Source organism: Ooceraea biroi, chromosome 7 (assembly GCF_003672135.1).
Source record: "Ooceraea biroi isolate clonal line C1 chromosome 7, Obir_v5.4, whole genome shotgun sequence".
Taxonomy (NCBI): domain Eukaryota; kingdom Metazoa; phylum Arthropoda; class Insecta; order Hymenoptera; family Formicidae; genus Ooceraea; species Ooceraea biroi.
Genome location: NC_039512.1, coordinates 14,362,710 through 14,389,413, shown reverse-complemented (window position 1 = coordinate 14,389,413; position 26,704 = coordinate 14,362,710). Strand labels below are relative to the sequence as shown.

Sequence of the window (26,704 nt, the reverse complement as noted above, 5' to 3'; positions counted from 1 at the left end):
CAACATCAAGAAAATGAAAGAAATGTAAAAAAATATAACGTCGTTACATTCGTTACGATCGAATCGACTTGTTCACGTTACGTTAAAGCGGTAAAAAGGTGCACTGCAGCTGCAGCCAATCAGCAATCGCGACTCGGTCGGCGGGAATAATCGATCGTCCGCGAAGTAGTGTGAAACCGCGATGGCCGCGGGTCACTGTCCCGAAGATCGATTCGCGAACGGGCTTCTTATTTTCCTGACTATTATAAAAAAGACTGTTATGGCAGTGCATCATAAAATGCACGATTATTACTGGGTGACTTGAGAGAATCGTACTTTTAGTTTGATACGTTGAATTTCGATATATCGCGAATTCTATTTCTATTTCTCAATCAATCGCACTAGAATTATATCGACGAAGTGTTTAATACAGCAAGGCGGTAAAACTCATTATGTCGCAAAAAGACTCGACTATATGGACCATAGCCATCATTTTTATGCGAATATTTTTCGGGTGTCTTCGGTTGACGCCGCGCGTCCTCGAGTCATTGGACAGTATAGCAGGGACAAACCAGTAAAATCTGGTAATACTGGCTCCACCGGTTAGCCGTTGCGACAGTTAGATCAACCGATAGATCGCGAGAAAGAGCGGTCGACGCTTGATTCGCACAATGCGAATCCTTCATTTTGTTACTTACTAGAGTTGTAATTAAACAACCGAATAACAAATTGATTTACAAATGGTTTGGAAATTGCCAAATACTTGAATAAATCGCAAAATTATGAAATCTGGGGGGTTTAAAATTCACTTTTGTACATACGAATCAATTCAGACATAACAATGTACAAAGTAATTACTAGCTTACTGAATGAAGCACATATTGAATAGAAAAGAGAACGAGCTTGTTCAGTCGAGGAGAAAGCCGCATATCTTAAGATTCCTAACAGAAAGGACGATTGAGAAGCGGCAAGATGAGATAGAAAATGCACTAACCTGATCGTTGTACAACGCGTACTGCGCCGGTGGCATGTGGGGTGGCGGGTACGGGGGCGGAAATTGCCACGCGAACGACTCGACGGGATTGGCGGACGGCGTCACAGTCGTCGTTGTTGAAGGATAAATATCGTCGCAAGCGTGGTTGACGAAGTCCGTCGACACGGTGTTGGTAGATATCTGCGTGCAGCAACCATTGGGGTGCGTCGGCGATGCCCCGATCGTTGCGGGCGACGTCGCCGTCTGCACTACCGTCGCCTCGGGGTGCACCGTGCCCACGCTCGAATGGTGATCCTCGCGCTTCCGCAGCTTGCTGCGGACAAGGCGGATCGCGATCATAGTTCCGTTGCTGCCGACCATTTTCTTAAACTTCCGGTACAGCCTCGTGAGTTTGCCTGCCTTTGCAACCGCGTTCCTAGAACCCGGAAGTTCGTCGACGCCCGAGTTCTCTGTCTTTAAGATCTCCAGGATATATGAGTTTTCGACGCTTCAAAAGAGGATCAAAGCCACGAGGGCTCTAACAGTGAGAAGGATCTCGCAAATTTCTAACGCGGAGAGATTCTGCGGAATCGAAGATTAAAGCTCTCAAGGCACCGGCTTTTTAGAATTCCGAGAGTTACGCGAATCGACTGTTCTAGCAATGTACGCTCTATTCAAATTGTCAAGGACTCGCGAACCATCGAGGCACTCTGGATTTCCCTTGAGCGACTCTCGGCAATTCTAAAGAACGAGGAAAAAACGCGTGCGTCTTTCCTCTTTCAGTCTGTCTCTCTCTCTCTCTCTCTCTCTCTCTCCTCTTTGTCGCACTTTTATATTACGCATCGATGTCCTATAACTTTCGTCTCTGTGATACCGATGCGTTTTCTCACAAAGAAATACGAATTCTATGTCTCAGAAGTCTGTCTTTCTCTCCCCCAGGAATTTAGGAACACCTCGGCCTTCTTTCTAGGTTACTCTTCGTCTCTGTCGCACGCACCTTACTTCCGTTTGACTCTCTGTCAAACGGCTTTACGAACGCTCCTCTCTTTCTCGATCTCCCGTTTGCCTGACAAGGATACCACTATTTACACTTGTGCGATATTCGCACTGACTAGCTTCGTGAATCCTCGGCACTCGATCATCCGTAAGGATCTCTCCTCCTGATTTCTCTTATTGCGCGCACGTGGACGCGAATTTGAAGGAACGGTAGACGGCGTCGTCTCTCACTGCCGAAAGGCCGCAGCCGACGTAATTCCGCACTACCTCCGTTCGTTCATCGCTCGCAGCTAGCGCGTATCTGAACCAGATAGCGACGCATGGCCGTCTCTTATACTGTTTTATGACGTCACGGTCGAACGCCACGGCGATTGGCGCGCCCGCGTCAAGTAGCCACCGCGGCGAAATTCGAACGGTACACGGCCATTACATCTCGCGAGCTGTCGTCATAGTTGCCGCGCCAGTCGCGCCGGAAGGCCGACTTATTCCTTTACGTCATGTAACCGCGGTGTGTAATTGACGCGACGCTCGGCGGCGGCCGTGGCCTCTCATTTCGCCATTATTATGTCGTATTATTTTTATCCGATGTTCGTCTTTAACTGAAATGAATTTTAGATCAAGTGAGATCGCATCAAGTTATGCCGAATCTCGATAAACTTCAATTCAGGGAAATCGACACAATCGACGAGATCGAGAATTGTTCGTTAAATCGCAATCGCGACACTTATTAGACCAAGATAAGAAAGAATAATTTAGAAGCGGCTGTACGCGCGATTATGCAACGACACAGTTCTAATGACACCTTTTATGATTTCACAATACGCATGGAGCTCCACCGGGTTAAACGTTTAGCATTTATGCTGATCTAGGAGTAGTGACAAGATCCTCAATTCTGAATTGTGTACATTCATAGAACACAGCTGCCTTCGTTGTAACCGCAGAATTCTTCGAGCTATATTACGTTAAATGCAATAGAAACGAAAAGAAGAGCAAGGTAAAACAGGTAAAATCTTGGCTGCGAGGTAGAAAGAAGCTGCAGCTTGAATGTTTTTGAGGAATGCGACATACCAGATAGTATTGGATAGAACAAAAGGAAATCACAGACGAAAAAATGAGATGATTAATCTCAATGGCAAAGCTTCGCTTGAAAATCTATTCTCGTACGTGACAACACAGATAGGAGATTCTGATTCTCCGAGTCGGTTACTCAAGACGGGTTTTCACTTACTGTCAAGATGCAGATATGAAAATCTATTAATCGGTTATCGACGTCTCTCACGGAAGTGATAACATGAGTGAATCACGGTTGCCATATTTAGTACAAAACAATGGACGACGAATAAATAATAAAACCTGTTGCAGAAAGTTGCAAAATCTAGATTCGTTACTTCCATCAAAATAACTATATCACGCTGCTATTATTCTATTATTTCGAGAATAAAAATCATGTTTACGAGTGCTGCGGGCGGTCATAGATTCAGTTTGTTTCATTCGTCAAATGGTAAACAAGGTCAACTCGGGGATATTATTCGTTTCGACAATTTGCAATAACATAAATTGTCTGAGAGAGATTCGAAAAAATTCGAGACTCGAAAACAAGAAGTTACGTGACTCTACTTTTAGCAACGTTGTATTTCGCTTAATAATATAACAGTAAGGTAATTTTATATACGTATAACATAGACATTTATATATTTTAGAATACATACATTACATTAAGTGAGAGCAATTTTCAAATTAGTCTCCAATTTAAAGCAAAAGAAACGAGCATTTTCCAGACGCAGATGAAAATTCTCGTGAAAAAGACGCGTTCGCTTTTAGCGTCGGCGAAAATAGAAGCGTCTCGGATTTCAGGCAATTGTCCAAGACGCACGATAAAGCGTAAAAATTGATAAAATCGCAAACTAAGTAATTTTCGTAGTTATTTTATCAAGTTTCACTCTCGCTGAATTCAACTTGAACGGCAAAAATCCTTGCTTTACAAAAGAAAAAATTAGAAAATGAATCTTGTGAAAAGGAGATGTCGCTCTGATATACAAGAGACATCGTCTCGACGATGTCTCGTGATGACGACGACATTCTGAGAAAGAACATCGAAAAGGAAACTGCGTGTGCCACGAGCGCGTTGCCTTTATCTCTATTTCCGTCCAACTGCACGCGCACGCCAGACGCATCTGCGCTGTTTTCAAGCACGCGTCTCGACGCCACGCGACACCGCCGGATGGTCAGACAGACATCAGATAGAAGATCTCGGATTTAAGCTCATATTATTCTTCAAGATTTCTTGTTTTATCTCATTTTATTTTATTTTATGATCTTACTCGTCGTGTCGCCATTACTGGCATCTCAGTGTTAACTTTTACTGCGTTATTTAATATGCTTCAGGCTAAAATCCAGTTTGTCAGAAGCAGAGCCTTGTTGCGAGAAAGTCTAAGAGTCAGTGTTGATTCCGATTTCGATTCGTCAGTTTCTTCCTTCAATTTTCTAATTTAGGCTGCGCCGCGTCTTAAAAGCGTCATGCTTAATCGATATTATCGAGCGAAGAGAGAAAGAGGCTCAGCTGGCCTTAATTGCCAGCAATTTTCAATGTGTTATTCATCGATGCGGGTCCAATTAGCGGTCGCAATTATCGCGTATCCGTCACGTGAAATTATTCCATTCACGTTTTTCACCTACGCTTATTTTCCTCCCGAAGTGCGTTTTAGCACTGCACTTAACGTCGCTCACGAGGCTGTACCATCGTACTTATGCTAATGCGAATTATATAATTCATATTGTTACGTTCACGTCAATGATACAAACATCGATGATAAAACAGTACTCACCTGATCGTTACGGCGAGCAAGACGATGAAGACACCCACCAGCACCATAGCGATCAGCACGCCGCATATCATATAGACACTGTCAGTAGGTGGATCTGCAACAGAGAGACTTGTTGTGAGACTTCTATTCACTTTTTGATCGTTTTCATGTTCAAGACAAAAGCGACATGTTTTTCCATTCAACTGTTCATTTCAAATGTCCAGGTACGAACCATTTCATCGCGACTGGAATCTAGATTAATCAACAGATATTGATCAGATCGAGGGAGAAAATTGGGAGCAAAGCAGCTCCGGCAAACTCGTTTGGTCAAGGAGGATGGTCTTCCGGCGAAGGCCGAACCACATTTTTCCTCGGCTTTTCCCGCCGCGAAAGAAGAAGAACCCGTCGTCCTTTCAAGTTCAACGCCACCTTCGGACCCGGCTTCGAGCACAAGGAACTGCGTGGAAAGGGTGTTTGCTTTGCTGCGAGGCTTTTACATAACACGATTCTTTCTGAGTAAAAATGTAATTTTAGTACTAAAAAAATTGTTTTGCAATCTTGAGGAGAGGTAACAGGTAAGACAGATAAGACAATGTTAACCTTATTCTGTAGGATAACTCCTATACCACGTTTCCACACAAGATAGCAATAGAGTAAAATGAGTTCAGCGAGCAAACAAACCAGGCTATTCAATGGATAACTGCGTAATTTTGTGGACACCTTGTGTACATGATTGGAAACGTGTGTTTCGTGAATCAGCGCAATATCCTAACGGTCTGCGTCTCGTTTGCAGATAGTTTGGAAACTATCCAGTTTAACGCGTACGATGGGATTGTCGCAAACAACCCACAGGTTGCTGTCAGCTGACGCCGTTGGCAGACGCCGAGCTTCTCTTTTTCGGTCTCGCCGCGTATAATCGTCGGAACATTTCAGGAAATTCAAACAGCTTTATCGCGAAGACTTTGAGGACTTTCCGTCAGCTTTTGCACGTCAAATCGTCAAAACATGTCAGGACGGTTGATAGATTCTCGAGAGCAACGCCGTTGAAACATTTCGGAGAACCTATGAAACGTCTTCACAAAAATCTATGTTTAAAAGACGCTTGATTTCAGCGAATAAAACCGTCGTCACATTTCAACGAATGCAAATAAGTCGCAGGGAATTAACTTTGAGGACACTTGATTGACTTTACAAATCACAAAATCAGGATTATTAGCGGTTATCAACTGAAGGAAAAATTGCAAACATTGAAACGCGAAACGTGATAAATGGCAAACATATAAGGACAACTATTATAAGTATTAAATATATTAATAATTATATAGAATGTTTCCCTTTTCTATTTAAACCTGTTTGAGCTTCTAAATAGAAAGAAAATTAGCATTCTTAAATATGGTAATTAATACATGCAATTAATATTTCGATAAATATATTATTATAGATCTATTTCATCTTTAATCCTAACCATGATGAAAAATTAATTTGAGGTTCAAACATCTTGTTAAATATTTTCCAAATTTACAGAAAAAAACGGAGGGAGAGAGAAAGAAAGAGAAAGCTGGAAAGAAAAAGAAAGAAGAGAATGCTACGTGGGATGGCGGTAGCCGGATTCGCTATTGCCGTTCACTTTACCATTTCCCAATGTGGGACACGGTCGTCTGAATCACATCACGACATCAGAGACGCGTTAACGTCGTTGTCAGTGTTTGGATAAATTGTCATCGACAAACGCAGACACTGACAACAGACCTCGTGCGCACATCTCGCACGTACGTCGTGTATATTTCGCGAAAAAACACGCTCGATACAGCGAACGAGAAGATTGGGGATCCTCGGCGATGCGAATCGAAAGACGAAGGAATTGCCTTACGCAACTGTAGCAAGCGAACGGCAGGTTTTTTTTCCGCGATTCTGTGCACTGTCAGGGTCGACGATGATACGCGCGAGAGACTCGCGACCGGAATCGAGTCAACGTCAATTGTCGCGTTCCACAAATCCCCGATGACGTTAACACACGCTCGTGAGACTTGCAGTCGGGAAAATCCACGAGGATCCTAGGAACAAGAGAGATTTTGCCAATAAGAACCTCGTGATTTTTTCGGGACCATTTGTCGCTCGAACGATTGTCCGTGCGACTTACGATCCGACGCTGCCGCTTAGCCCTATTTATAACAGTATAATCAAATCGCTAGATTATCCCGTTAAAAATAGCAGCGCCGTTCTATCACGGATAAGGCGCTTACCGAGCGATAAAGCCGCAAATAACTTAACATGTCGACATGTATCGCAATAGCGCCTTACGAAGTGAAAGGCTTCCAGACATCTCTTATCACTCTCATGCAGCGATTATTAATATAATTTAATTAATGACGTTCCTCCTCGATGTGCTAAAAAAAAAGACCTGATTTGCAGCGATAAATACAACGTGAAACAATGTAAAACGGATGTGCAGATGTATGTGGTATAACATGACAAAATACGAAATTCTTCAAAAGCAGAAACAAGAGACCAGCATTAATCATCCAGACAATGAGGGCTCCATGGACGACCGATTGAGATCTGGTATAGAAAACGGCCTCGTAGCCGAGTGTTCCGCCGACGTATGCGTGACGCAAAAGCCATTTTCCAATGAGACTACCTTCCGGTGCTTTCTACATAGCAGGTGTCCCGTAAAAAAGCGCTGGATCTATTTTTCGCTAGGAATACTCTAACCAATTTAGCATCATTTCTGAGAACGAGACAGTCATACCTCGTGTAAAATGATTTCTCAGCAAGACCGGTGACTCGTCCGCGTTGCGCACTTTGTTGATTAAACAGCGATTAGACGACTTTTGTCACGCTGATTTACGCGCATTCATACAATAACAGATTGCGTTTTCTTTTTTTTTCTTTGTGTATTGTATTTATCTTCTATAGCGATTAGTTTAGTAGCCGCGAAGCTATTGTAACTACTGTACTTCGATCGCACCTCTTCTCGGGATCCGGAACTGAACCGGACAATCTCGCTTTTTCTCTGCCTGTCTGCGATTACGTGATACAATATAATCGCGCATTTGCAATATCTCTAATAGAATCTCATTTCCGACTGTGTGAGGCATCACGAGGGATTCCCAAACGTGTCAAAATTTTAGAGATATGTCGGGGATTTCAAGAAAAAGATTCCAAGAAAGGTTCTTTGAGGGATTTTCCTCAGAAGAAAGAATCCTGAAGTTCTGAGACTCTTTTATATCAAGTTATTTCTAAAAGAGCTAGAAGTCTCGTGGAGATTTATATGTACTTTTTAGTGATTGAAGAAAGAATTATTCTTAGACAAAAATGTCGTTGAGTTTCGTCGTTCTTCAGACTGAAGAGCCTGATATGTTTACACGCGGAGCTGTCCAGTGGTGCAGTTGGTTCACCCCGGCGCTCTGAAATGCATTCTTTGAGCTACGGCCAAGATGCATCCCCTTGGCACTGCCAGATTGTAGACGATGGCATTTGCGTCAGCGCTTACGTTTCCTCGATAGAGATACGTATGCGTTGGCCGCACTTGATTGGCGCTTATCGTCCATCGAGCAATCTGAGAAGAAACACGTTCGCGCTCAAACTTTGTGAGCAGCTCAAGTGCTCGCAGGTCATTCCCCATTTTTGCCCAGATGTTCACTGAAGATCTTTGAGGATCCCAAAGAAGAAGAATCTCTTCAATAGAGATTCAATTGAGTAGCAATAGATAATCCCCATCTTAATTTGAGGAAAATCCTTGTAGTATATGTATAAAATACATGAAGAAACAGACATTTTGGAACACGCTAGAGATGCACTCGAAAGTATACTATTACTAAAAACAAATATTTTAAAAACTAAATATGGAATAGAGTGAAGACGAAGAAGAGCTGAATCACAAATTACGATTTTTCCGATGATAATGCGGAAATTTTTCAATTTTCGGGAAAGCCCAATTTTTCTTATACTCTGTACTTCTGTCTCGCACCAACACCGCGAAAACCAAACCGCAGATGAGTGTTAACCGCCTTTTAACCGCCCGCGTGCCATGAATTTATCGTGACGGCATCGTAAATTTCGGCCATAATTCAACGAGGTGTTCGCACGCTATCGGCCAGCTAAACGCTTATTGTTGTTAAACGATTGTACGGGCCATGGAAACAATATTAACACACGCGATCGCGGATTCGCGGAACCAACCGTCAGGCGCGTGCGATAAATCGATCGATAATGCGAGGACGTTCGAAAGACGAGACCCTGACTTTATTTATAAAGCTTCTTGAATAAATAAATTCATTGATATGTAACGGTATTGCAGCGACGTAATCTATATTAAACCGAGGTTAAATAAATAATTTTGTTAATACGCTGTACGCTAATGTTAATCTTTTAATCGTTGGATCGATGTGTCCAATGATCTATTTCAGGATCGCTTCCACTTTGTGAGCGGAACTCGTTTGCTCTTTATATGTTTCAATATCAAGATGTAACATCTTGAAATATAAGCAAATATAAGCAATTAAAGTGGAGTGCCTCGTTAAAGTAATTGGACATCTCTCTGAGGTCTATTTTCACGTTGCTTTCGTTCGATAACGATCGCATCGTGACCTTTTTGACCGCGAATTGCTGTCGTCTGACCTCCACCGCGACCTAGATCCGATCGAGGCGTCGATCAACGCCAAAAATGTTCTCGATCCCGAACACTTGACTCCATATTCGCATGAAACGCGAAAACTTCATTAAATCCCCCAAAAGCGACCAAAATTTCTGCACATCCTAATAACTCATAAGCATGGCGCAAATTAGCAATTACATTGAGAGATATGATGCTCGGTAATGAATGATTTGTCCCACTATCGTTAATTAATTTTACTACAAGAAGTGACACGACGTTATGAGATACCGAATTTTACCCACTGATTGAGAACCTCTACAGAGGAACCGAAAGTTATCAAATTTACGACCTGCTTTCTCTGTCGTTAACAAACCGAAAAGATAGTCTCGTTTCTTCTTAATCAATGCGTATTTTCGTCGCGGATACGCGCTTGGAAAATAATATTTGCGATAAAACGGTGCTCGGATTATGCAATTAACTTAATCGTCGGGATTTTCCGTTCCGCCGTCTTACTATGTTACTATCAGTGCCACAAGATCCATTGAACTTTCAGAGATAAGTAGTGAATCGAATTTTTATCGCAATCGCACGTCATCCCTTTGCTACAAAATTGTCGTAAAAGTATATTATACATAAATTTACTTATTTGGAAGTGAAGCCAATAATCGAAGACAGTAATCAAAATTTATGAAGTTGAACGCACGCCTCGATCTTTTTATCTCGCGTGCTGCATTACTGCAGAGATAATATAAAATATAATTCCCAATAAGTTATGTAGACATCGAATTTCACAAAATCGATTCTTTATTGCTCACTTTTTTTCTCTTGATAAGATTAAAACGAAAAAGAAATGAAAGAGAGATAGCGAAACGAATGCGAATGCGATATTTGAGAGCATGCAATTTCTCGATGATAGAAGGAGCCGAGATATCGATTTTAATTTGTACTTGTTAATTAACGGAGACATCTGATAAAACGTGATACAACCACATGGTTAGAGCTAAATTAACTGATATCACACGTTAGGATTAGTATATTAACGGATACACATCATTTACTTCGTGCATGCAATGGAAGAAAGCAACTCACCGAGATGCGACAACGAATATGGATCTGAAACAGCAGAAAAAAAAACAGACACAATTAAATCTCTAGCGAATTTCAATGGCCACGTGACTCGTGGACGTTTAACACACACACCTCTATCGACAAATGATTGTGATAATAAACGGAATGCTGGGCTCCGAACGGAAGCAACACAGACTTTTTATTCGTACGTTCCGTTGCATCGATCGTATCGATTTAATGCTAACGATATTACAGGATATTCTCGCCTAAACTGATATAGTAAAATTTACAGCGTATTATATATTATATATTAATATAATACATAATATTAATGATATTGTTATGTAGTAAGAAAGCAGCGCACTTTTCGAATTTGGAACCGATCTTTCTTTAAGCAAAATTATCGAGTTTTAGATAAAAATTCTCGTCGTGGATTATTATAAGCTTTTCCGAGCATTATATATGTTATGATGTGCTATAATTAATTATAAAAATAAATAACATGCATACAAAAGTAATATTTTGATAAAAAAAAAAATATCTGATTAGAACGGCACTTTCAGCAGCTGCTTGTGATCGATCGGCGCGATTAGCGATTGATCCACCGCACGATTTCGCCGAAACAATTGTTTTTTGGGTTTTTCGCTTATCGAGGATTATTATAGAACGTGTGATCCACACTCAAGGCCCATCGACGCTGAATCTATCGACGTATATTAGATGAAGTGGCGAGGAAGTGCTATTTATAGATTAGGCTGCTTCGTCTTTCCCGAAGAGGAAAGTAAAAACAATCGACTGATCGATAGACTTTCCTCGAGCCCAGTCACACCTTCGTGACGTCACTTTATAAATGTTTTACGCGGGGCTGATCTATAACCGGTTCCGAGCTTGATAATTTATTAAAATAATTTAACAGCAATTAATTTTTTTATGAAAATGTGTTTTCTCAATAACGCGAAAATTAATTATTCATTATGTTTGATTTTTATATAATTTATCGAATTCTCGATGTATTTTCGAGCATGCTAATTGATATTAATTCAATGCAACTGTTTACGAATTTTTACCTGACGTCTTTCAGATGGCAATCATCAGCTAGTGACGATCTTCCGGGTCTAACGAACAAAATTGTTTTTGCACACGGTGACAGGTGTGCCTCGTCAATAATATTCATGTTGTGAACTCATGCCGACAAAATATGGAATAAATGCCGGTTAGAGATAAAGTCGCCATAAAATATTACCGCGTTGTGTAATCGCAATTAGACGTTTCCAGATCTTTTTTGTCTGGCATGACGTGTCACGACAGTTTTACGTGAAACAGTATTGCCCTAGATCTGCTAAAAACAATCTTTTTATCCATTTTATCTCCCAACTTAAATGTCTACTTTGCTTATTAAGAGATAAATAATTAAGAGATAAACACAAGTAATATGCAAAAAGTGAAAAAGTTCTGTAAGCTTTCTAGATTGCAAAACGACAGGAGAAACAAGAAGACTCAGATATATTCTCAGAATAAATTTCTTCAAGAAAATCAATCGAATTAGGTTGCGCGGATTAAGAGGGGAGGTTCATGCGTCACGACGCACGCGTGCGTCGCTCTAAAAGCCACGGGTTACCACCCTAAATGTTGCGACTATTTTCGAGCCATGGCCTGGCAGAGCGCGGAGTTTATATCCGAATACACGAGGGCGAAAGCGGCATTATTTTCGGCTGCACGCGACTCGATTTAATTCCGAGAGCCGATCCGAGGAGAGTCTCGGAGAAACGAGAGATGCACTAGAAGCCGGAAACTGCTGATTCAGGAACTGAACTTCGAGCTCACTACTCAAACAGGATCGTTTCACCTTTTTTTCGAATAAGGCAAGTTGTAAGGCTCCTGAGAAATTGCAGAGTGTTTATTATATATCTATACAAGTTTTATATAGAATATATTATTTAGATTGTATAATACTATATGAATATTATTTACATATTTTATGAAATTATATATTTACGTTAGCGATCGATGTTCAGCTGTACATCACTAGTACGCTTTCTTATTAAATTATGTATTTATTTTATTAAAAATTATATATATATATATATATAAATTTATTACATTTACTACATATATATATATAATTTATAAACATTCAATCAATCAATTTAATGAATATTAAAATGTAGAAAGTATACATGCAGAAATCGGAAAAAACTCGACACAAGCGAAAAAGTTCTTAGGCTGCCTTAAAATATGAATCTCCGAAAAAATCGCCAAAGAACTCAACAGTTGATTAGTAATGCTAATACGCTGCTACATATTCTTTCAGCCATATTCCTAGCAAATAACGTTGTTATTACCGACTTGTTGTCGTTGAAAAGACGAGATAGTCCAAATCGTAGGAAAACGTAGAAATAGAGCAAAGCTGCGTCACACGGGTTTGCAATCAGCTGATAAACAAGTTTACTATGCTATAATACACATTTTTTCTGACGGTTCAGAGAACAGTGATTGTAGCAAAGAAATTAATGACAACTGTGATGTAATAAGTGATTCCTAACCCTTCATTTTAATGATCGCACACTTGTTCTCCTTAATCAGCATGATTGCGAAATTATGTCATTAATTCTCCAAATTGCTAATGCATGCGACGTGATACGTAACGTGACATGCGATATTAATATTACGTATTATGAATATAAATGCGATCAGCAAAATAAATAAAACACCCGCGATGGAAAATTTATTGTCTCTCTTTGTCTTTTTTTTCAGAAATTAATGCAAACCTGTATGAATTTAATCATTGAAGAATACGATGGCGCTAAAACTTGCAATTGTTTGTAATCAAAAAATGACATCACGTATAAATAACATTATCACGATTATCGAACCAAGATCTCAGATAACTAATAAATCTAACGGGATTATATTTCTAAAGCTAAATCAGATAAATCATTTCCTAAGAAACGCGACAATCTAATAATACAATTTCTCCTTATCGCTCGTTAATCACGGTCGATAATTTATTTTACAGATAACCGGATGTGATATGATTACAAATTCTCGCTACTGCAAATTATAAAATCAAAATATCTTTGCATTTACCCGGCGTATCTTCGTTAATTAACAATCATCTATTTGAAAAAATTAAATGGATTTTATAATTTCAAAGTAGCTAATGAAATAAATTAATTGTTTGCCTGTGATTCAGTAATGATTTTTCTTTTAACAAAGGTTCATGGAAATACAAATCTTGAAAGGATCAAATTCTTCCTGCTTCCTCATCGGACTCGCAGATCCTTAGAACTGCAAAGCGTGGACAAAACGTGGACAAAGCGAAATCACGTTTTCCACTGACGTAACGGCGTGATCGTTCGAACGAGCGTTTCATTCTCCATAATTAAACGGTAGGCAAGGTAGAAGTTATCGATAGCGGCGCATTAAAGGTTTCGCGAACAATTCCTGCAATGCTTTTGCAACTCGTCATCGGCGCGTGCGATTGAGAAATTGCGGACTCGCCGATTTTGTAAATCACAAGTTGTCACGTGCGACGTAAGTATATGAATCAATTTCTTACCGCGACTTTTCAGAATGTCGCAGATATATATGTATAGACTGATAAATCTCAAAAATAATAGAATTTATCACAAGAGATATTGGATTGACCGGAAAGTCTGTGCAAATTTTTGCTGAAACAATCCGCACGGACTTTCCGGTCAACCCAATACAAATACTGAATATGATTTTATATAAAATAATTCTTAAATATTAACAGATTCTTTTATATAAATTTAATATTTTTATTGAAATTATATTAACTTGTCTAAAGTTAGTATTTATTACGTGATCTTCATCTGTTTTTGACAATTTTTTTATAATGACAATTATTAAAAATTTTAAATTTAAACATTTTAGTTTTAAACTCGAGCTTTGACATACTTCATTAAATTCCGGAATAATCAAAGGTAGATGGTTTTTTTGTAAGCTCGTTGAAAAATCTGCCAGGTAGACGGTGCGTGCGGTGCAAGATGCGACGGTTGCACGAATATCGTATTACAGTGTGCACATCTAAATTCGAAGGCTCATTACTTTCCGACACGTATGCGGGCTCGAAATATTACACTGCGTGAAATATTAGGTGCTTGCAAAAGTTCGTAAAAGGTCACAACGAATTGGAAGCATTGCTCCACGAAAACTCATTATTAACCGAACATTAACAGATTTTGCAGAGTAACTTAGAGTTAATAAATCAACAGTATCCCGTCATTTGAAAGCAATCGGAAAGGTCCAGAAAGAAGGAAGATGACTTTAATGTCATGCTTTTGCATACATCATGGGAGCCTTCCGTGCCATTCTACGAGACATTCCTGCAGACTTAATCAAGGATCATGCACAAAAAAGAAGGAAACAAGAATTAAGATAAATATGCTAGACACGCAGTTGGAGTTCCCAAGAGTTCTTCCTCATCTCATCAGTCGCCTAAAAAATTCTCCCGGGTATAATGCTCTTTTAAGTGTGAACGCTCTCGGTCGCCTCGGGCGGTGTACTTCGCACGATGGGAGCACCTCGTCTCTTGTGGAAGAATAAAGGCCACATCTCTCTTTCTCTTGGAAGGACATTGCCCATACGTGCGACTTGTTGCTAGGCGCTCCGAGAGTTCAACCGTTATGATTTCCGCCGAGCGGTTCGGCGATTAGATATCACGATCTATATAGTATATGTGAACTTTATGCCGCGCAGGATGCCCGACGAATTCATTTAAACTTAAAATATGCGCGTAGATAAATAATGAAATCTGTTTCCTTGCACGCGTCCTTGCATCAACGGAACATTCTCATCGAAAGATTAAGTGAATAGAGAAAAAAACTCCTCGAAAACGCTATTTTTGATCGAAGCAAACGTTTCTATTCCCGTCAAAGGCTGTTTTCCGGTTTACTTTTATTCGCACAATTTGTTGTTTGCGCAAACAATGCCAATGCTCGTTCGGATCTGATGGACTGGCTTTCCATCGGCCAATTGCCCGCGGCAATTGGTAAACCAATTAAAGTCAATTACGCGCGCCGCATCCTTTCGACTGGACACGCAGGCGCGCAAAAAAGCGTCACGACTGTCCAACATGAAACCTGAGCCCTCTAAGCGCACGTGGCGCGCGCGTGCACACGCGCGTCTCCCCCCCCCCCCGCGCGTTTTGCAGCGCTTGATCATCAAATTCGTCAGGACTCATGACGATTAGATGACGCGACCACTTTACCTACTACTATCTACTAAAAGATAAGACGATGATTAACTCTTATTACAATTAGCTGACGTTTCACCTGTTTACGGTTTCCAACGGCGAATATATTATACATGCGTGATTCACGTGTGGAAATGCAATTGTTGGAGGCACAGTTGTTCGTTGTTAAAAACGATTCTCCTCCAGTAAACCTGACGCGTAAAAAGTGTCTTTCCCCCCGAGTTAATTAGCGAAAACCGATGATAATCAGTGATTAATACGGCGACATCGTAAATATTATTGCGACGATTGCTTGTAATCATGTAGTCACATTTGTAATTCACATGACTCCTTTTCTTTTAAATTAATGAGGAGACGAATTTACATTAAGACGCACGTGATCGGCAATGACGTAAGTGTCGTGACCGATGCGCGACGCATGTTGTCCAATTATTATGAATATATATAATAATTCTTCGTTTCGATATCCCCAATATAATGGGGATATCGAACGCGACTTGAATAAATATTGGATGAACACGGCGGTCCAAGTGGAAGAGAGGCCGGTGCAAATTCGATGGAGCGAAGAAGCTTGATTAACGGGAGAGCAACTTGCTTATTTGCGCGATAGATCTTTTGTGAAATATTGTATCTTGCGGTTATTTCCTACGTTATTCTTACGAAAATACTGCGCAAGAATAAATAGTCCCATAAGAAAAGATCAGTAATTTAGAAATTAAGTACCTTACATAATTTTTTTGATAAAATAATCATGAAATTTTCGTTTCTTTGAATGTAAAATTTTAAATAGTTTAAGAGCCCTTTTAATTTTATTAATTGATACGATTTTTCTGCCCTTTTGTACTGTTTTCTCTATGCCAGGACCTAAATTGGTCATTCTTCCCAAGTACTCGAAACGTCGGCATATAACAGTAGCGGATTGCGCCACGGAATGTGATAATCTCACGTAATCGCAAGACAGGTGTGAAAATACGAATGAAAACACGCGGAATTCACGGAGGAAACGTGGCGACTTTTCATTTTGACTGCCAGGCAGCCGTGTGACCATCACGTGACATCGGAGAGCTACATCTGGCGTTTATTGTCTCGCCTTGTTAAAACTGGAGGTCAAGCGACAGTTGAACCGCAGGAAGCGGTTTGTGTTAACAGCAAAGATGATGGTACGTCGAACACTATGGTCCTGGGTAAGGATGTGTGCGAATATGGTTACATCAAGCGTTACAAGTACCTATAACGACCATTAATGGATTAATTAATGCTCTACGTTGCGATCTGCTAAAACCAAAGCGTTTCTTATCTTGGTAAAAATTTGTATCAGTATTTTAAAAACTACAGAGATTTTCATGGAACATACAAGAGAGAGAGAGAATGCGAATAGCTTTTTCTTGTTTAGTCTAAATTAATGACAGTTTTGTATCTTTAATTGCTATTTCGTTTTATACTATTGAGCAACAATTTTGTAGTCTCTTAAAAATTTTAGGTAATACCATCAAAGATAATTAATAATTAAACAATGAGTATATTGATACATGTATACAACAAGTGATAAAATAATAAAATGTATCATGTGAGGATATATTATTGATAACTGATTATTATCGATGGTTAATAATTATCGACTGTTGATCATTATTGACGAATGTTTTGTGAGTTGCAGCAATCTGTAACTGTCGATAACTGAAAGACGTATAAACTATAAGTAAAATTGCCTCCACTTTATCTACAGAACACGTCACGTGACTGTGAGCTTAACCATTGTTCCACTAGAAGGCCTCAGAATTGCAATTCTAGTAATAACGCGTAAACATAAGATAGAATTTTGAACACGTTACAAAAATTAACAATACATTTTCGAATATATTACGAAAAATAAAATAATAAAAATGTTATTTCGTTAAAGTTTAAATAGAATTCAAGTGTTATTGATACAATAATACTAATATAATATTGTTATTACTATTCTTTCAAATATTAACGTATTAATATTGATAATATAAATAATACAGCATAGAATTTGCTTGAGAAAATGACTACATTATTATTCATTGATCTTTCTTCGCTATACTTTGAACTTTTTTAAAGTACTCAGCCGCTATTTGATGAATGAAGTCATCTTTGCATAACGTTCTCTATATATGCTTATATAAACTTTTTTTTATTACAGAAACGTAGAAAATCAATTGCTCTGTAGATTCGGCATGACTCAGTCTCCGTGGAACTACAACGCAAAAAGTTGCATGCTTGTGTACGTGTGCGACTACATGTGCGTTGTCAGCTATTACTGCGACAGGTGGTCGTCGCAGTAACATAAACTCTACTTGTAGGTCGATTTTGATATTTGCGCGGGCTCGTGGGCATTCGTACTCAACGTTCATTCTCGGAAAGAATTGCCGCCTCATTTGAGCGCTAAGTGATCACTCACTGTCGCGAGTTGACGACAGAAAAACGGAATTTCTCAAGACACACTTGCGCTCGCTGCGGAAATAATGATTTCACTACGCACATCGTTTAAACAATTAAATGCTCGAGTGCAATACTTGCTAAACCGGTATGAGGTGCACCTAAACAATCGCGCGAGATTCTACTCGCGGATACGGCAGTGGCGATTTCGGTCAGCCGAGTGCATCAATTGGCGAATCGCGCCTGTTAATATTCTAGCATCAATCTTGCCGCTCACTCGGAAACTGGACCAGTCGACCCTGGACCAAATCTCGACGAACATGGCCGATGGTAATGTCCCCTCACGAATTCCCCGCGGTCCTAACTACGGATCTCGCGGTGCTCGTGGACCTTCGTCGTGCCTCCGTGAACTTTGGCAGTTTCGTAATTCATTCTTCAATCGGTCACGACGACATCGACAGTTTCTTCGCAGATGACGCAAATCGATTTCTGAATACCGATTTTCCGCAATAGTGGATAACTCGCAAAATCTTTGAAGAATCGATTCCAAATTCGGAAAAGAAGAAAAAAAGGACAAGATTGCAAAAGAGAAATAGCACATCTCACTCACCGGTGTCGTTTTCGTGCCCTTGAGGTCCATCTCCCACATCCTCGGTGGCTGTGGAAAGTGCTGCAACAGATAAGGAAAGAACCGCGTGAGATCAGTACGTGGCCGCCGTCTTGAGTCGAGGTACGGAGGAAAGGGGAGCAGCGAGGAGAGAGAGAGAGAGAAAGGAGCGGAGGGCGCGATTATTAATGCGGGTCGCGTCGTAAAGTTACGTGCCCTCGAGGCGATCGCGACCTTCCACGTTGACGGACAGATATTAAACCATAAGCATCAAGCTGTAGCTGTGGCCCCGTGACAATTAACCTTTTGACTGTCGGAGTTACTCGCGCGACGTGATCTCTGACCTGGGCCGGGCGGAAAAGGAGGAATACGAAATTAGGCTCGTTTGCGCATTGCGATCCGCGCTGCTGAAACGCCGCGGGCGAAACAATCCTCGTTGAGAGCGCGCGTAAAGGACGCGCGATGCATCATGTCGGCTGGGCGCGGCGCGGCGCGGCGTCGAGCGATCATTTGCCCGAGCACGGGGGCACGCTGGGGTTTTCCACCGATTATTCTCGATTGTTATTTACACGAGAGGTGCGAACGCTCGCTCGAGTCAATCCCACGCGGTGATTGGAGAACACGCGTTTGCTCGGTGACCCATTAAGCCCGCAACCTGTTCCAAGACGGCCTATATATATGTATACACGTCGTAGAGGTAAGCAATACCTCTCCGGAGGTTTCCTCCGCTACTCGTACTCATGAAAGATTGATCGAAGAAACAATCGTGAGCTCTCTAGCCGTTCCACGAAGCTCTCGAGAAGCATTCGAGGAGGCGTTGAGACGCGTCGCAATTGGCTCGAGGAAAGGTTTGAAAAATTTATAGCGTAATAATAGTGAAAGGCTTATGAGCCTTTTTACCCACTTAAGAGCTGCTTAATGTAGCATTAATTCCGCAAATACCTATAATTTCAGCGTGCATGCACGAGCAAAATGTTTCAGGTAGATAAATACAATATTTCAGTTCTACGCAAGGCAAACGCTTTTTTTTCAATACTAGGATATTGAAAGACCCATTTTGCGCGTGATCCTAGAATAAATGATCTTTTCTATGCACGTACACACGCATAAATCGCCTCCGACCTCCGCCAGGTGGAAAGCGCATTAAAATCGATTGCGATTCCGAAGAAAGTCAGTGTTAAACGTCGAGCTCTCACTATGATATAACGAGAACGAGGCATACGGTGAATCTCCGCTAACTGGTACATCCGAGGTGTCCCCAAGAACTGCGCGTGTTGAGCGCGGCCCGTTTGTTTGCATTGTTGCACGCGCGCCGCCGAAATTGGTTTCCCGGTGCTCGGCTGGAGCATCACGTGACGCCGCGGCTGAATATTAGAGATGCACCTGACATATTAATACCTCAGCGCACGTGACTACGTCGCGAGTAGTGGATATGTGCGTCAGCAAATCGCACGCTAATAGCGTTAATTAGCGAATCCGAGCTTTAGACGCGGATACCAGCCGGACGCGTGACGGCGTTTCGAATGGCGGAATTACTCACGCCGTCGCAGATACGGAATATCGATATTACGATATCAGGGCCCGGTTTGTCCGTGTGTTACGGTAACTTTCCACTTGCAACCGATCGGCACGGCGCGCATACCTTTTCGAGAGCCGAGACGCATGGATCGTGCCATAATAAGATGACAGAACTTGAACGCGCTGCACATTCAGCTTCGGACTGGCTTTAAAATTCTGATTTGAAAATTTAAATTTGTCCTTAACGGCTGTTTAATATTTAAGATCGACGGGGTATTGAGCGCCCATTAAAATCCGCGCTGAAATTTTTCTCGCGCCTTCTCCTCGTCCCGTGACAAGGTCAGAGGCTGCTATCGGTTGGAGCGCTTTGTGGATGCACGATTCAAACGTGTTGCAAGTAGCCAATTACATTATGACGTATGCAAATGAAAGGCGACTGCGACCACGCGGTGTCCCCGCCGACTTCCTGCTGTCCACTTGGTGTACCTCGCCTCCCCTCGCCGCTCCTCTTCCAACGTTCCTGTTCCATCCGCTCTCTTCTCCCGTCTCGTCCTCATGGCGAGCGATAATGCTCCGCGAGCGGACACGGCGGCCGAAATCGTAAGTGGTTGTGGAGGCTCTATGTGACGCGCGCACGCGGCCATCATTTAAATGCTCGATTATTCCCATAAGTGGTTATACATCTTCATATTTGGAAATTTATACGAAGTATCGCTGACATTTGCATAACGTGCACGCTTGACATTTCAGTGTTGAATGTGTGGATATAGTTGACTATTTGAATAATTGTGTATTTATGTATGCAGATATTTGTACACTTGATTCTTTCGAAATGTTGTTCAATTATTGACATGTCCCAGTGCTCGAGGAATGGGACACATTGGCGCCTCCCTGATTAAACCTTTATTTCCGAATGGAGCTTCGAAAATAAGGTTTTAATGGATTCCCGAAATCGGTTATCTCTAGCTCGCGAAGGCGCAGTATTAATTCGCTCCACTTTATAAACTGCGCGGCGCGGCGCGCGCGTTAAAAGCCGTTTTGAAGACTTTCTATAATCCCGAGATCGCCTCTCACCGTCTCTCGCGCTCGCCCGCGGCGTCGCTTACAGCTCCATTCAAAAACGCAAACAACGCCGGCGTCCAGGGGCGCAACACGTCATAATGTTCTAAACAGCGACAGCAAAAGTCATCTCAAACCGAACGAGACCGAGAAAGAAGCGCACATAATTTAATGTTAAACAAAATTAATTTGTTTGCTTGTTTCCATGCTCGATGCAGCTTGCAAGCACTGTTAAATAAATGTGAACGCTTCGTTACTGATGTGGCGTCGATATGTCATCGAGATCGTCACGTGCGCCCCTGCATGTGTTCCCAAATGCAATCGGTCCGCCGAATAACGCGACGGCCGGCTTGCGCCATCCTTTCGAAATTACTAACGCACGAGACTCGTTTAAATAAAACGCGGGCCGTTCGTGCCAATTTCCAGAATGGTAATCACGCTCGAGGCATCAATGGCTGTTGAACGTTGAGCGGCGAAAAAGTTCAAGGGTGTGTCCCGGCGAATTAACCCTCAATCACTGTGATGAAATTCGGGTGGCGTGCCTGGCGATCCTTGATTCCAATAATAATTCACGTGGCTGTAATCTCAAGGATATAATCTCACAGATAGAGAATTCATAGAGCCATGAACTCCTGGGATAACATTATGGTGTATGTCACGGTGCGCGCTTGTACCGTTTATTAAATATCGGAATGCTTCAGCATTATTATTTCCGATCGACATTTCGATCGGAATGTAGGGGAGACGTTTCACATCGCCGTCACGTAATCGACACATTGTTCTGGATTCCCATAGAAATCCGGCACACGCGATCCGATAACGTCCGCGCACGTGCAGGATTCCTGGATCTCGATCGGACAACCGGCGTTTATGGACATCGACTGGACAACCACTCGTAACGGGGAGAGAAAATGCGCTTCCAAGCGAGAGAGGAAAAACTCGAGAGACAGGAAGAGAGAAAGAGGGAGAGAGAGAGGGTTTTGCAATTCCCGGAGAAGGCATAAGCGCAAAATTGCATATGCAATACCAACAAGTATCAGTCCTTGAGTCACATTCTCAGGATTCTCGACAGGACTCGCTTTTCCACGCGGGAGAAATCTACGGTAATTCAGAGTAATAGCGTGCCAGGATCTTTAAAGGTTCCCGAGTACTTACGTACTCGCGTGATTGAAGAACCGTTCAAGTTAAACAATATTTTCTAGGTCGGAACACATCGGAACCGTTTTTCGACTTGAGAAAGAGAGAGATGACTTGTTTTTCTGGTCTACCGTATATTTGTTTTTCTTTCAGAGAGGTAAAGGGGAACAGCCAGTAAAACACGTTCGGTCCTCACGAACGACACGAGTTACGGATTGTCCGGATGCAGGCAATGAAGAGAGGCTCGCCTTGAGGAAACGCGTGGCTCACACCTCGATTCAATGAGGACATCTCATCGCCACGATCGAGACGATCCTTGAATCACGCAGCCGCCGCATTTCAATTCAAGAACACCGCCGCGAGTTCGATCACATCCGCACGCACACGATCGACATCTCCGTCGACGTCCGACCGATGATCCGCCAGTGGGATAACAACGCATCATCCAGCAAGATTTAATCTTTTTTCTCTATAGAGATATAGCGTGCACAGGTGCCGTATAATTATTGCGAGTTGGAAAAGCATCGTAATGAGGAATAAGTAGTCAAGTAGCTATGTAGCCATCTCTGAAAGCGCTCGTGCCTGGAAAATAATAGAATCTGGAATCTGGCGTTCCATCTCCGTGAAGAAAAGAAGAAAAGGCAATCTTGTCCACGGATCTAATTGCTCACACATAAGATGTACGTCCGAGAGCTTTCTACTCATGCGACGGGCTCGCTCCACTCTTCTCTCTCTCTCTCTCTCTCTCTCTCTCTCTCTCTCTCTCTGTCGCAGATCATTGGTATGCATCAATATACATGAGTCTCATACATATAATTATCTGCTTGATGCCAGGCAGTATAGAATGAAATTTTAATTACGTTACAATTAACATTACATACTGTTACATATAGTGTTTACTGCGGAGAAGCAAAGTCTCGTGCGCGCGAGCTACGAGGAATTTCTGTAAATATCACGGAATCTAGGAGTCTCCAGGAAAGCTTGAGGAAGATCAAGGATCGGCGCATTCCTCGAACGGCTTTGTAAACCGGCGTAGGAACATTCGAGAAAACGTAGGTAGGGTATATCGAAGGCAGAGAGTAATAAAGTCAATTACAGTTAACGAGATAACGTCGCGATCATTCAATTGAGAATCCCCATTGGCAGCGCACGCACGTGCATCCATTGTCGGTATTGTGCAAGCACCGGCTTGAATCGAAAAGGGCGCGCAACGCGTCGTCGCGTCCACAGAATTCCGCGCGGCACTGCAATCAGACTAATTATAAGCTGACGTCGCGGGTTTTCAAAGCCGGCGCCGAATGCCGGAACCGCAATTCGTCCGTCGCTTTCCGCCCGGGCTTTCTCCATAATTCGCTCTTTCTTTTCGTTCGCGGCTGTCTACAGTCGCGATCGATCTAGGTTTCCAAAAGGAACGAAGCGATATTTGCGGAAGTAAATTTCAGCAAAAAGTTTACACGCGACAGGAAGAGGCCTTTGTCTCTTTTTTATGGGATAATCGATGAGTGATTTGTTTGCTCCGCGAGATTGCAGAGAGAGCTTTGCATCATTGACAGGCACTCATCCTCTTCAGGAAGTGAAGCTTCAGCACACTGAACGAAATAAAGGCCTCTCGTGTATCAAATATATCAAATGGATGTGTGCAATCCCCTGCATTAGTGACAATTTAATCTTGATGGAAATTGCGGAAGAATTTGGCTGTGTCGTTGTAGTTCCGGCAACGGCAGGATAATGGAAAACAACATGGGGACGAAACGAATGCAAGCGATTGCAAAAGAGCGCGCCCGAGAAAGTGTTCTTCTGACTGATATTCCACGCACGCCTCGCGTCGGAGCGCGTCACGACGCGCGGAATCGAGTCGCGCGATCGTATACATACCGACTTCGGCATGTTGCACGGAGAATTCCAACATGGTCCACTGAGAGCTATCGGCGACCGATTAGCGATGACTATCACGAGGGCGTCCGGAAGCTGAAAGGATCCGTGATGTTGGATCGATCGATCGATCAATCGATCATTCTTCATTCACCCGCGCCTTCCGGCACTCAATGGTTGGGATCGAACGATGCGGAATTTCGCGGGAATTTTCTGTGCAGGACGTCTTTCTTCTTCCGATAGCTTCAGCTTGCAGCTCGCGGTTATCTCAAGGAAGGCAGAATCCTCCGTTTCCGGTTCGTTGCGTGTGCAGAAGGAGGAGTAGGTTCAGGTAAGTTGAGATAGGAAGCGATGCAGTTTCCAGGTAATGTTTTGCGTTCCTTTTTGAGAATTTTTAAGGACAATGAATTGTATATTCGAGATTTTGAGAGAATGGAGAATGAATAGTGTATACTTAAAAAAAATTATATACTTTTACGATTTAAGAACTTGATGACAGAAGGATTTAAGAATCTAAGAACTTGGAAACACTGGAGATTCTGCAAGTTTAAGGATCAGATCGTTGTAGGAAATCGTTGATTTAATAACGTCAGACGAAAGGAAAGGATCGAAAAATTCTAGTATTTCGAAAAAATTGGAGGATATGTAAGTCGTAAGAGAGACTTGAGGAAGCGCACGAAACGGAAAACGGACAATCTGGAGGATCTCCCAACAATTTAAATGATCTTCAGTACGACGAGGAAGCTATTCCGCTTAATTCGCTGAACCATCGGCAACTTCAGCATCAACTACCACGTCGCACTCTCTTCACGATTAAATGGATCAACCACCGATCATCCGATCATCAAGTTGGCATCGCGAGTGTATTAAATTTCAAGATTCGATTGGCAATGCGGGTCGGTGCAAATTGCCGCGATCGCAGCTGCGCGGGTGCAGCTGCGGGTACAGCTCGATCAGTGCGCGAGAGAGGCGAGATCGGCGGGATCGGATCACATTCCTCGCCCGGGTTGCGCTCGGTGGTTCCGCACGCTCGAGGTTCCGGTGCAAGATGGCGGCGACCGGGCGACTGCAACACGCGGAAGCGTCTCCAACGTCGTCGTTGCCGTCGTCGTCGTCGTCGTCGTCGTCGTCGTCGTCGTCGGAACACGCCGGCACAAGAGACGGAGAGGACACGCGCGCGCTCCGGTAGAAAGCGTTCGAGGCGCACTAACACGCTCGTACGTCGCGACGCCGAGCGGAGCCGAGCCGATCCCACGAGAGCATCGTCGTCGTCGTCGCCTGCGCGCGCGATACGCGCCCCGGAGTAACGGGGCGAGCTGATTGCCGAAGAGAATGACGGAGAGAGTCGCGAGGAGAGAGAAAGAAAGAAAGAGAAAGGCTGTTTTGCCGCGAGGGGACAGAGGGGGGAGGAGGGGAGGGGGGTTGTCGGGAGGGGACAGATAGACTTTTCACCTTCGACGGGCGCGAGCGCGAGCGATCGAACGCTCCGCTCCGAAGCGCGAAAAAGACCCGAGGACAGGAAAATCTAGCGAGACGTGCTAATGACCGTGTTATGAGGATTGATTGGCGATCCGCCAATCGGCAGAGCGTCATTGGCAGAGAAGATCGATAGGCCAGGAGGTTGATTGGATCGAGGCTGAATCGACGACCTGTGCCGCCGCCGTCCCGTTCCGCATGGATCGCTCCGGTAATTTACGCGACACGTGGAAAATAACGGTTATTGTTACATAAGCGCGCGGAGAGAAGCCGGGGCTCATTAATTCGCCCGGCGAATTTCGCAATATTGGGGAGTAAGACCGGAGAAAGAGACGTCAGCTGTATCAATATAGCGCGCAGTCGAATTGACGATTACTCCAGTGATGATTATCGTTGCGAAATGAGGTCAGAAAAACAATAAAAATTTTCAGAGTTTGCTGGGAGATTCCGAGAGGCCGTCTGAGAATGTGTGACGCACGTCTGGAAATCGTCCGAAGAAGAACGATTGTTTGTTAAACTTCTATCTACATGATTAATGTAATCCGCGATAAAGATGCGAAAACAACGTAGTCGCTTTACCACCCGCGAAGGACTTCCGATAATTGTTGTTTGCGTTTTTCCGATTATTAGTTTGCGAGTTTCGTGTCCGATTGGTCGGACATTTTTCAATCGATTATCGCATCAATTAAGGATATTCAACTGAAAAGACAGTTGCAACATGTTAAACACGCTTAAAAGTTGAAAGAAGATCCGCGCTAAACACAAACGTCTGCATCAAGAATTTCACAGGGTAATCCGAGTATTTAAAAATCCGAAAAATAAATAATTAAACAATTTAAAAATTATAAAGTTCCAATAATAACAATGCTTCTTAAGTTACAGATACGAAATACGAGCAGAGGAATCATTTCGACAAAATTTCCGTGCGGTTTAGGAATATTTTACGAATGACTGAGAACATTTCTCAGAAAAAGCCTGATAACACCTGGAAATTCCGCAA

The 26,704-nt window shown here is 42.5% G+C and overlaps 1 protein-coding gene and 1 long non-coding RNA gene across 8 annotated transcripts in view; one reads left to right on the top strand and one right to left on the bottom strand.

The window, feature by feature from the left end:
• LOC105286474 overlaps positions 1–26,704 on the bottom strand; it is a 45,635-nt gene that overhangs the window by 3,673 nt on the left and 15,258 nt on the right. For 4 of the 7 annotated variants that reach the window (XM_026971465.1, XM_026971466.1, XM_026971464.1 and 1 more), the window contains 4 exons: positions 18,646–18,705; positions 10,439–10,462; positions 4,774–4,867; positions 974–1,286 (listed from right to left, as the gene is read on the bottom strand). In XM_026971465.1, coding sequence (XP_026827266.1) covers positions 974–1,286; positions 4,774–4,867; positions 10,439–10,462; positions 18,646–18,705 — 491 coding nt within the window. Of the gene's footprint in view, positions 1–973; positions 1,287–4,773; positions 4,868–10,438; positions 10,463–18,645; positions 18,706–24,231; positions 25,424–26,704 lie in introns of those variants that run through there. The other 3 variants (XM_011351641.2, XM_011351718.2, XM_026971468.1) reach the window with 3 other exon arrangements.
• On the top strand, positions 4,798–6,269 carry LOC105286292. The gene is made up of 2 exons (XR_895211.2): positions 4,798–4,887; positions 4,977–6,269. It is a non-coding gene; the product is annotated as an uncharacterized LOC105286292 (long non-coding RNA).